The sequence below is a fragment of the Ostrinia furnacalis genome, unplaced genomic scaffold, assembly GCF_004193835.3.
Source record: "Ostrinia furnacalis isolate ACB-3 unplaced genomic scaffold, ASM419383v2 OfSCF7604, whole genome shotgun sequence".
NCBI lineage: Eukaryota > Metazoa > Arthropoda > Insecta > Lepidoptera > Crambidae > Ostrinia > Ostrinia furnacalis.
Window position 1 is genome coordinate 155,739 of NW_021137843.1, and position 12,961 is coordinate 168,699.

Consider the following 12,961-nt stretch of genomic DNA (forward strand, 5'->3'; position numbering starts at 1 on the left):
TCACTTACTAGGTGTGCTGGAAGAAATTTCTTTTTAGAAATAATCTTTTTGTAGGTGAACAATAAACTATAATTTAGAATGACGTAATATATGGACGGCCCCATAAGTTTAATCATATAGTAGACCATATTTTTTTACGTTCCACGTTCTGATGTCTCTGCTGGTCTATGTAATTATTTAGTCGATTCTATAAAACTATTGATTTAGTCGGTTCAAATGTCAAAGTCATGAAGTTGGTTGATGTTGTACATCACTTTTGCCTCTTTTGCTTGCTATTTTTTAGTCAAACAATTTTTGTGAATAAAGAAATATCATCAATTTTCTCAAGTAAAAGTTGTTGATTGCGGTAACTGTGAATCTATCAATATAATGTCTTTTGGATAAAACACTGTAGTATGTCATAATGAGTAACAATTTGGATAATGAAAGATCGGTTACAAGTGGCAAAATGTATCCAATTGATTTAGCGCCTCAAAAGATTACTATTGTGAAAAGTGTATCTAATACGGAAGTTAAAATGGCTCATTTACTCCCTGGGCAACCGAAAACATCAGGTTCTGGTCAGATTATGACGCACGCCGGGCCTGTGGGCCTAATGCGTCCAGCTGCTCAAATCATATCTCCAAGCGTCGGTTCTCAGGTAACTGCTTTCCAAGACTCATAATTGCAATTTACTTTCTTAGATAAATCAATATTAAATAGTTATTAATAAATACCATGACATTAATAACGATTTTCTAATTAATGCTATTAATGCTCATGGTTTTCTCAAACTATTAAGGTTATCTCGGATAAATGCTATGTTTGCAGTCGAAAAATCATATTTTATTTTGTAGGTTAAACTGAGGAAAATGTAAGATCAGTCTCCTATACATTTAATCTCAGTTTAGTGTGGAAAACGCCAGTTATGGCTTAAGAAAAAATGCATTGTAATTGTCTTAAATAAAACAATATGCTTTCCCTTTTCCAGCCACAAATGATTGTGAGTGGATCACCAATATTGCAGGGCAGTCAAATTGTGAGTCAGGGTTCTCAACTTATTGGTCAAGGCACCCAGATAATTTCACAATCTCAGCTTATAAGTCCAAGTGGCCAGATTCTGAGCCCGGCCACACAGATCATAAGCCAGGGGTCACAGTTGTCTGCTCAAGTTTCCAATAACAGCACAGGATCAAATAATGTCCAAACGAGTGCTACCCCACCCGTGAGTGGATCTCAGGTGCTCAATGTTGGAGGAATGGTGGTCAGCTCTTCAGTGAGGACACTACCACCCAGTGTTCGAGTTTTGTCACCTTTACAACATGCCAACACCAGACCAGGTAATAGAGCATCCTCTTTTTTATAGTTCTAGCTAAATATGTGTATTTAGTACTAATATTACCAAAACTTTAATTACTTTTTAACTTATTTATACTCATGGTTCTATTAACTTTCATTACATTCTTTGTAGAATGAGTTTCTGATGATTCTGCACTACCAAAAGCCATATCTCTAACAAAATCGTTTGTCCTCAGCAGTATTATCAAGCGTGAATGTGAGCACTGCAGGTGGAGTGCTAGTGAGTAAAAGTGTGGGTATGACGAGCCATGTGCCGCGTGGATTGGCTGCCGGAGCTTCTCTAGCTGTCAGGCCTGTCACTCCTGCTGCTTCTCAAGGAGTTGCCCAAGGTAAGAATGCTTCAAACTAAATAAATCATTTAAGTACACATAAACAATTTATTTCAACACACATTCACTTGCAAATGAATTAGCTAGGTACTATTCAAATTGCTTTATAATCATTATCTGTGTTTATATTAATACCTATTTATAATCTCACTTTTTTATTGTTGTCCTCATATCTGTAATTATACCATAATTGAGTTGTGTGTTGCAACATACTGCTTTCTAACTAAATTGTATATTTATAGCATCTAGTTGTCTATTTATTTTTTTAAGACATACAAAACAGGTTACAGCCAAATTATGAATTTCAGATACAAATAGATTTTATGGACTAGGTTGTTACTTATTACCTTTACTACATATTGTTAATTATGAAAAATCTAAAACGTTAAAATAACGGTATCGTTGTGGCCAATGAGATGCTGTCATAGTGACATTGACAATACGTCTATGTCACGCTAGCATCAAACGTCAGAGAATAGAGGGACGCGCGGAGACGACTCCGCGCGCTTTTGTGCTAAGTGATGAATTGTATCTAAAATAAGGCAATATAATGTGAAAGATGAGTATCCAGTGTTTTATTTATGAAAAGAGATCGACCGGCTTCTAATAGTTCAGAAGTGAGATCTGAAACCTATGATAGTAACGTGATTTCAAAGTGTTCCAGGTGACCAATGTTTCGTGTTATTTGTCACGAATATTAACACAAAACGCCCACGATTCTATGATTATAATGGAATATGATGAAGAGAGAATGTCATGGAAACCACGCTGACAACTGTGTGAGATGCAGAAAAGTATTTAAGTACGAGAAATGATGACGCAAATTATGAAGATACTCCCTCCGTAACTTGGCTTGTGGTCACGTAAGTGGTGAACAATTTGACTAACGATGGCCCCAGAGCAGTTATGATTTATTATTATTATCGATTATTCCAACAGCAACAATATTAACACATTTCCTTTTTGAGCAAAATAATGCATGGAAGTGAATGATGCATCAAATGTTATAGGTATTGTCAGTCTTTACTGATAATGCCAGGAATGTGTGTGAAAGCTATGGTATGTGCCTACTTTAATTGCAATGCCTAATAAACTATTTTAGTAAAGTAAATTTAATTGAACGGTGTTCATTTGTTCATGTTTACATTCTGCGAAGAATAACCTGTTGAGATTTAAAATCTATAAAGAATAGAAAGAATATGGTCAGATTAATTAAAATAAGTTTGGTAATCATGCCCGAGTAACCTCTTGGCATTATTTTGGAGAAGAATTAATAATTAGTTTTATTCAAGTAAATTGAAGCTAAGGCCTGTGTTGTGCAAACCAGTTTTAGTATCATGATGTTTCTTTCTTGATGTTGAGTAAGTACTACAAGATGAGATAGCTTAAAATATTTATCTAATTGAAATTAAGTAAAGCAGCCAGTTATACCGTTGAACATGTGATATATTTTTGGTATTCTTATAATGATTGATACTTCAATTAATTGTTAAAGCAGCGCGGTCAGCGCGCCCGCTTCGGGCAGCAGCAGCGCGGTCAGCGCGCCCGCTTCGGGCAGCAGCAGCGCGGTCAGCGCGCCCGCTTCGGGCAGCAGCAGCGCGGTCAGCGCGCCCGCTTCGGGCAGCAGCAGGGCGGCCAGCGCCAGCAGCGGCAAGGGCTCGCGCTCGGCGCGCAGCAGGTCGCGCGCCAGCGAGTGCGCGGGCAGGCGGTGCAGCCGGGCGAGCCGGCGCGTCACGAGCGGCGCCAGCGCGGCGCGGTCGGCGCAGCAGGAGTCCAGCAGGTGCCGCGCGTGCAGCAAGAACGCGCGGGCGGAGCCGGTGCGCGCGTGGTGGAGCAGCAGGGCGCGCGTGTGGTGCGCGAATGGTGGTGGAGATGGCAGAGTGGACCTAGCAAGGTGCACAGCGGATCCCAATATGAGGCGTCAAGTGTGCCTTGGGTAGAGAAGACCTTCGAGGGCGAAGGAATTGCAGGAAGGCCGAACTGTTAATTATGAAAAATCTAAAACGTTAAAATAACGGTATCGTTGTGGCCAATGAGATGCTGTCATAGTGACATTGACAATACGTCTATGTCACGCTAGCATCAAACGTCAGAGAATAGAGGGACGCGCGGAGACGACTCCGCGCGCTTTTGTGCTAAGTGATGAATTGTATCTAAAATAAGGCAATATAATGTGAAAGATGAGTATCCAGTGTTTTATTTATGAAAAGAGATCGACCGGCTTCTAATAATATCAAAAAAATAAACAGCAGATGTTATTGCACAGTCCAAAACACAGAAAAACATACACATCAAGAATGTTTTAAATAGATGACTTATAACATTTTAATTTCTGTGACGGATCTGGGTGTTGCTATGTATGATATATGTATTTACAAAAAAAAAAGAATTTAAGTATGTTTATATCCGTTGTCCAGTGCCCACAGTACAAGCTTTGCTTAGTTTGGGACTGGAAGCGTAGTGTAAAATGTCCAAGGATATTTATTATTATTATTTATATGTTTTTTTTTTTTTATCTGCTTTAAGGGCTGGTAATATAAGATCAGCTACAGGCATGGCCAAGTAATTAATCTCTAGTTGATTTTAAAATATTATTATTATTTTTAAAGTGCATTTTGTCTAGGGGGGCTGGCGTCATGAGTCGACTCCAGTGTTGTATCCTAATTTATTGTTTTTATTTTTTGTTTGTATTTTCTCAACATAGCAAAATTGGTGCGGTGAGATAGTGGCGCCCTCTTGTCAATGTCAATGTCTTGTTTAGTGTTTTGTTTTTTGTATTTAAAATGATGGTTGGAGAGGCACCCGCTGAAAACCAGCGTCGGGGCACGCGTGCATGCACGCGTGGCTCGATTAATGCTGAGCGGGCGCCTTTTTGGCACAAAATATTATGCGTGTATAGTTTTAAGTCCCTTTGTTCTGTTTTTCTGTTTTCTTTTGTGTCAAATAAAGTTTTTCTTATTCTTATTCTTATTTTGAATCTGTTACCAGGAGCATGGGCAACCAGCAACCGTGGAGCTCGCGGCGCGCTGGTGTACGGGGGCCGCACGCCGGCCCCCCGGCCCGCCAGCCGGCCCCCCGCGCCGGTGGCGGCGCCTCTGACCGTGGCCCCCGCGCTATCGCAGACCTCGCTGACCTCGCAGCCTTCACACTCGACGATCGTCACATTGCCGCCTGCCACCGTCTTGACTTGTAAGTGAAAATATGAATATTGAGAGATCTCTATTTATTTATATAATTAAACCTAAATAATAACTATTGGTAAAGGCACTGGATGCAGGCCGCCACCAACCGGCCATTGTAAAATCATTGGGGGAGGCTTAAGTTCAGCAGTGGAGATCCTATGGCTGAAATGATGATGATGATGATGAATAACTATTGTAAAAGTACATTTGGTAATTCGAAATTGTAGAACTGATTTGCTCATAGCCTTGGGGCTAATTGCAAATACAGAAAGCTAGAAAGTAAAATTTTAAATGTTATCTCAGTATTATTGTTTTAAAAATCATCTTTAATTCAGGTCATAGAAATCTTTTGAATGACATGATGGTACCACAACATGTAGTGTGAATAAAATCTAAAAAATAAATGTCTCGATCTTTATTATCCACAAAGTTTATTTCACTTCATAATAAGTGCCAAATCTTACTGTGTACTTGCATCAAATAAATACATTTCTTTCTTTCTTTCAAAATATAAAGTAATATAAAGTTTGTATAACAAACTTCATAAAACTGTAGAACATATAAACCATGATTGTGATTGAATTTAGCGAGCGGTGTTATATCGGGTACAGTGCGAGGCGCGGCGCCGCGCTTGCAGGCGCCAGCGGCGACTTCCACACCATCGCCTCGGCCTCTGCCCCTGCTGCAGAGGAATTATCAGCCTAAGGTGAGTGGGAAAATATATTAATATTATAATATAGTTCATTATGTTTTATAAATAACCCAAGTCCTTAGTAAGTGGACATCATACAAATCAACTTTATACTGAAAGAAATTTTACATACAAGCTTAAACAAAATCATAAAAAATCTTAAGAAATCCACATCTATGACCTTCTTTGTGTATTAATCTAAGTGTGGGTACTTATATGGGTATAATGTAACAGAGATTTGGGTCTGTATCTTCTAGCTATACATCAATATACACTCGACATCAAATAAATCGCACCTCCCGCGACAAGCATTTTCAAACGTATGCTTCCCCACTTCCCACCAATATTGGCACCATTTGAAAGCCTAGTTCTAACCTTTATTTCATTAAAGGAAAGGTTTTTACCCCAAAAATGTGTCTTTAGAAGGATCCAGAGTCACTTCTTCAAAAAATAGGTAGTTACGCTAGAGCCAACTTTTATGGCTATAAAACTGTTAAGTTGGGACTAATCGCTATCCATCTGTTAAAGAGGACACGTGAGATCATTATTTGGTTTTATAACCATAAAAATTGGTCTAATTGATCCCATAGGTGGGCCCAAAGTGAGGTATTTTTTCAAGTCACATTTATGGTATATGTTAATCATTTATTAAGAAATTAAAAGTGTTTTTCTTCAAGGATATTTATTGGGCTTTCAAATAACACCAATATTGTTGGGGCACCATGATTGTGTCAGAAGAAAATCGTTAAAGTTCGCGTCGCGGAAGGTGCGGTTTATTTGATGTTGAGTATATTATTATCTGTTTCTGAAGTGTTAAATGTTTCATTAGAACCTTTCTTTTAAAGTAAAACACTACTGTTTTATTTATAAATAACATAGACTTAAAGCTTATGATATGTTTCACTTTCTTGTTTTCCTTATTGTCTTCTATCTTGTCTTTTAGGATAAGTTCAGATGGTCAATAATCATGTAAATGGTCCGTAATATGTATAGGATTTCCACGCGCTTCGACATGAAATTATCTGATGCCTTAATGTTTTGATACACTGTATACCTGCTTACCAATAAATTACCAAAATTAAATAATAAACGTTCATATAGGTGGTGGGCGTGGCCAGCGTAGGAGTCCGCGGCGTGGTGGGCAACAGCGCGCCGGCGCAGCTTTACTATGAGGTACCGCGCGCCGCCGCGCCGCATGCGCCGCGACCGCTAGCACCGTACTACTCGCAACACCAGCCGCCAGGTATGCGAATATAGTTCTTATTGCTTTACTTTTAGCTAAGAAACATTAGCGAAACCATGAAGCCATGAAGGTATAATATGCCTCGTGGCCAGCGCGCCGGCGCAGCTGTAGGTACTACGAGGTGTGTGCACGCGCCGCGACCGCTAGCGCCGTACTACTAGCAGCACCAACCGCCAGGTAACTAAAAATCAAATCAGTAATTTATTTCAGACTTACAACAATCCATACCTACACTAAGGAGAAATATTTAAAATTCATAACAGTCAACTTTACATCATAGAAATAAAACTATCAATTTTGCACATGCAGCCGAACCCACTGCGTGATAAATGGGCAGTCTACTAGACCTGGGCCCCGATTACGCTAAAAAATTTTCGGACGAACGAACATCGGTGTTTTGACAAATGCGTATCGCGGTGTCATTTTGACAGCTATTTGACACGAAGCATAGACGTAAACGTAAAGCTAAATAGGTATCTCATGTGACAATGAAAATACTAGGAGGGTACGTCCATTACCGTGATACCGAATTTGCACCTCAGCTGGAAAAGCGGAATGAAAAGCGGAGCGCAACTGGAGAAGAAGCGCGTATGTATTGGAGACTTTAAAAATTAACGTAATCGGGGCACAGCTACAATGCGCAGAATGTCGTTGGAGCTCCCACGCACACGGCTCAGCATAGAGGCTGCCCTTTTTCGAAGGTTGGCATGGAAGCCATCAGTTAGTGCTTCGGCAAACATGCCCGATGCGCTGCAGTACCGTGGCAGCCCCAGCAACATCCTGAACGCGTTATTATAGTATGGGGAATTATAAAACGAGCGACTAAAAAAAACCTTTGCGACTGATGATGGCATACTGTTTTAATACCTTGAGCGGTATGAATTTGAGTAAGCGAAAAATTTACCAAACTAACGACGAATATTGATCAATAATAAAATCCAGAACGAGCTTACAAAATGTGGGTTTTGATTATTACATTTCAAACATAAAAATACTATCCGGGCGACTAAATTACTAAGTGAGCGACTAGAAATACATAGAGGGCAACTTTAATATGAAGATACATTAGATTTTTCTAATTGAGGTTACTAAACGAACGTTTACTGAACGAACTACAAAAAAGTTAATTCTAAGCAAAGTTTTGTGAGCTGCTTTATTAATGATTATTGGTTACTGATATTATATTTGAGGTCTCATGTTTTTTTATTTTGATACGCTTTATTAATGAAAACTACAGATTGTTACAGCGCGCGAATTCGAATCGGGGCGGGTGACTGTCCCGAATTTTTAACAAAATATGTAATATGCAAACACGTTTTGGGTCTAGCAATTCGGCTCAAACTAACAACACCGCCACTGGAAGCAAAACTGATACCTATTGGACAAAAAAGAAAACGAGGCCGGCCCGCTAAGTCCAAGCCAGCACTTATCATACAGTGACGATGAGTAGGTAGAGCTCCTCAATCCTCATAGGTACCAATGAGCCTTATTAATAAAATTACTTTTTTTTGGGTCTACAGAAGCGACTTATTTTATTTTGTTTTTTTTTTTGTTGATTCGATTTAAGAAAATACAAATTTCATTTTTAATAATACATTGTTTCATTTGATTACCTACCCTTAAATTTTAATGATTTATTTTTTTCGCTACTAGAATAGTGTTCCGTCAAATATTTATTTCATAAGATCATTTTTTATTTAAATGTGGGCTCATAATACGCTGCTCATAATAGTATTTTTCAAAGTAGTTTTTGCATTCGAAACACTTCATTAAAGTTCAAAATACCACTCAGTATAAAAAAAGCATTTGCCAAATATTGAAAAAAATGCAGGACCTAACGTTGACACTCAATCAAATATTAGGTCGCTCAAATATTATGAAGCTTCTCATTTTGTATTTTAAGGAACTCGATTTTTTTTTGTAAGTTGCTATTCTTTTGATTTTTCGTCACTCGCACGCAGTCGCTCACTTAGTAATTCTTTAGCCCACATTAACTATTTTTGACACTTACAACATAAATTTACAGTCACTCGTTTAAATACTACCCTTATAGTATTAGTCGGCCGTTTGGTGTAGTGGTTCGAAACGGACTACTATTCCGGAGGTAGCGGGTTCGATTCCCGCACAGTACAAACATTTGTGTGCATGAACATATTTGTTTGTATTGGACTGGGTGTTTTCTATGTATAATAAGTATGTATTTACAAAAAAAAAGTATTTAAATATGTTTATATCCGTTGTCTAGTACCCATAGTACAAGCTTTGCTTAGTTTGGGACTAGAAGCGCAGTGTAAAATGTCCAAGGATATTTATTATTATTTGTTTATTATTATTATTATACTGTACATGCAAGGCGTGGATGGTCTTCAGCGTATAGCTGACCCACAGAAATATAAAAATAATGCATTGCATGCAGCACCCTACTACTCGCACGCCATGATACTCTTTGCTTTACTTTTAGGACGTAAGCTAAAAAATTGCATGACTTGACATCTAAGTAAGAGCAAAGAGACACCTGCGATATTATCAAGAGTTCCTCACTATATAATCTCTGCATAATGTAGTTTTCCAAACTTACACAACATATTCTAATGTTGAGCAATGCAAGATTTTTCCTAACTCATTGAACAAATAAAATTTAACTGACGTTTTTATTTCAGCTAGTACTGTGAGCACTGTAACAGTAATACCGGAGAGTCGGCCTCCGCCCACTTCCGTCCAGACTACGCCCGTGGTGCCCCGCCCATCCATACTGAGGAAACGCGACATTGAAGGGTAAGAACTGGCACTCCAAACTTACCACAAATTATTAATAGCTTTTACTATAACCACTTTTCCTTTCACATTTTTTTTATTGTTGTTAGAACCAACCGACCCACATGGGATCAACATAGTGGGGCAATTGAGGGGCTCGTGACTAACGCGTGAACCTTCGATCACGAGTCACAAGTTGTGGATGGGTCCGGTAGCCCACCGAGCTCCTCCGTGCCTCGGAGAGCACGTTAAGCTGTCGGTCCCGGCGGCCGACATAATGCCGGTGGCTGTTACTGGTTGGTTACTAGCCTAGAACGACCTTCATTCAATCACAGGACCGCGGAATTGGCTGATCAAATTCATTATTACAAATAATATTTCAAAATTTTTTCGTTTCAAGATATGAATCTGAACTAATAAAGTTAAATGTTTCAGAAGCTGCTTCCTTCAAACAGTTAATCACCGGTTTCTGAGCCAATAAAAATAACAGCTTATGTCACCGTCTGACTGCTTTGATTGATCCGATGCTCATGTCAACAAAACAGTTGTCAAAAATATTATAAGCATGTTTGTTTTTGTGCTTAGAAATCGTTTAAACTCGAACACCAACTGACTTTGTCACATCAACAGGTCACCAACGAAGCCGACTAATGTTGTGCCGCCCGCCCCGGTGGGGCAAGTGTCAGTGGCCCCGGTGACCCTGACCCCGCTACCGTTGCCGGTGAGCGTCAACAACACTTGCTACAGGAGCGAGGGCACGTGGGAGGACGTGAACCGCGGCGGAGGCCCGGGCTCCGGTGGGTCCACAACGATATCGGCGTCGTCGTCGCCCGCGCCTGACGATGAGCCCGACTTGCCAAGGATGGACGACGTCTCGCCTAGGAAGAAGCCGAGGAAACAGATGTGAGTATGATGATTATTATTTTTATATTTTTTTTTTTTGTAAAGATTATCAGTAATTTGTTATTACACAAATTACTAATACTCCCGTTAGCCCTTCGTACTAAGCTAAATATGCTTGTGTCATGAGTGAGCTCACCACAATAGTCGAGCGGCGGCGGGGACCGAACCCGCGTTCCCCGGATCACGAGTCGGCCAGTCCGACCCCTTCACCATTCGGCTATCGTGGCTATGAATCGTGATAATTGATGCCATGACTCTGTTGGTGTACCCTAAAGGATTATTCTACTTTGCCCCACCAGTAGGGCGCCTAATTGTGTTCTTTCAATAAAACGACTATTTCTTGTTGCCAGGTTAACTAATGAAGTAAGACAGTGTGATTTCACTCCTGACGAGACGCCGCCCACACCACCGCCGGTCAACATCAATCCGCCACCTAAACGTAAGTAAAAATTACCAAAGTAACATTCCGTCATCAGTTTTCAGGTTCACAAATCACAAAATTTGAAAACTCGTCGTGGCGTCTTACTTCTAAGGGTAGAAAAAATCTACGGGAGTGTCGCGTTTTGTTTGACAGCTCATAAAATTATTTCATGTTCACTACCCAATGAGGGCTTATCAATAGTCCATCTATCGCTTCAGCGCTCACCAGTTGGCACCACTGTCTTAGCCACTAGCAAAGAGACTATTCCCACCTCTCGTTCCCACCGCTGCAACTGCTGTGTAGCCAGGATCTATAGGTTGACCGCCAATAAAAACCCACTGGCAAGTGACAGTGACCTTACTCTCTAGTGGCGCCAACTGATGAGCACTGAAACCCCTCTGATAGCTAATAGCCCTCATTAACAAATCATAAAACAGTTTCTCATCTATCAGCATATAGTAAAATTAATCTACTGTATCCTCGGTCCTCAGTTCCTATCAGTTACACGGTAAAATTATACTTCTATCTCCCCAGGCCCCCTACTTAGTTCAAGCTACGTATGCGGCTGGCGGGGGACGGCGCTCCATTTCACGCGGCCAGCCGACGTGCGGCGTCGCGAGCCGCGCGCCAAAGACATCCTCGCCATCGCCAGCCAGAAGCACGTGCTCACCAGCGCTGAAGGATGGAAGGTGCACCATCTCACCGCGCAGATGGACGACTTGGTAAGAGTCGTAGTTAGAATTTCAACCTTGTTATAACTAATGAGAGTGTACAATGCAATGGCGGACGCCCTCGACATCGCCAGCCAGAAGCACGTGCTCACCAGCGCTGAAGGATGGAAGGTGCACCATCTCACCGCGCAGATGGACGACTTGGTAAGACATCCTTAGAATTTCAACCTTGTTATAACTAGTGAGAGTGTACATTGCAATGGCGGACATCCTCGCCATCGCCAGCCAGAAGCACGTGCTTACCAGCGCTGAGGGTCGGAAGGTGAACCATCTGACTGCGCAGATAGACGATTTGGTAAGACATCGTAGTTACAATTTCAACCTTGTTACAATAAGTGAGAGTGCAAATTAAAATGGTAGCTGCCACTAGAACATCCATCTCGTGCAGACTCCGAGAGACTGGGTTCCTCGGGAGGCTGCACGAGTGTGTGGAATGTAAAAATGCGCTTCAAACTACGATTAACTACCTCGAAAACTTCTTTGAAACGAGTAGTTAGAGACAGGTTTATTCACTAAACTTCATAATCTGTTTCTCAGTGGAAAAAAATACTGAATTCTAATCAAAACTATTTTCGTAGGTCTCATTGGAAGCAGATGTTGGTGAACAACTGTCGGGAGTTTTGAGGGCGCTGGAAACAGCGTCAGGGCGCGCGCTTTCCGCCCTGCAGCCACATTCTCATACATTATTGGAGCTACTTAAGGTAATGACAGAGAAATCCTGTGCTGTTAAAATTAAAATACTTTATTCCTGCTTATACGGTTGATATTTACAATCTTACATTTTTCAGGGCAACATACAAAGAAGTAAAATCGTCTGTGAAGGAATACAAGAAGCCCGGGAAGACATTTTACGAGTGTTCACTCACAGGAACTTTGTATCGGAAATTCTCACGCGACAGGCTGATAAGCGGTGTTTCAGGAAACACCGGTCGCAATCATAGCAAAGATCCAGTTTTGTTTGAAATAAAACTATATCGTGTAAATAGCCTAGTTAATGTGTACATTTTTGAATAAATGAAGAATAATATTTATGTTAGAAAGAATGACTTGAATTTTGTTCTGTGACTTAGAATTATTTTAATAATAAATATTTTATCTTAATATTAAGTAACGAGTTTGTTTTCTGACGTAGCTAAAATGATAGCTGATAAGAGTCAATACATGGAAGGTCAAGGAACACGTTATTTGCTAAACTCCTGCTCGTCAGATCGAGATATCCTGTTTACAGGCAGAACGAGTGTAACATACATACATAACATAGTTTCCTTTTTATGTCAGGAAATGCATAAGATTGCTTCCCTGATCCCTGGGAGCTCCCTACGAGCTGGGATAGGTCATGATGTTGATGAGGCAGGCATTCTCCCTTCGC

At 40.5% G+C, this 12,961-nt stretch overlaps 1 protein-coding gene across 5 annotated transcripts; it reads left to right on the plus strand.

Annotated features, from left to right (window-relative positions):
• Positions 1-236: 236 nt before the first annotated feature.
• Positions 237-12,626, plus strand: Sap130 (Sin3A-associated protein 130). Of its 5 annotated transcripts, none has more exons than XM_028322200.1 (13): positions 237-640; positions 971-1,319; positions 1,515-1,667; positions 4,656-4,856; positions 5,437-5,555; positions 6,642-6,783; positions 9,444-9,558; positions 10,168-10,440; positions 10,791-10,879; positions 11,396-11,505; positions 11,659-11,736; positions 12,171-12,293; positions 12,381-12,626. In XM_028322200.1, the coding sequence occupies exons 1-13, from the start codon at positions 404-406 to the stop codon at positions 12,531-12,533; spliced, it is 2,142 nt and encodes a 713-aa protein (XP_028178001.1). In that variant the 5' UTR covers positions 237-403; the 3' UTR covers positions 12,534-12,626. The 5 variants fall into 5 exon arrangements, with proteins under 5 accessions (XP_028178001.1, XP_028178005.1, XP_028178002.1 ...); XM_028322204.1 differs by having other exon boundaries at positions 5,461-5,555; XM_028322202.1 differs by having other exon boundaries at positions 238-640; positions 1,518-1,667.
• Positions 12,627-12,961: the final 335 nt, after the last annotated feature.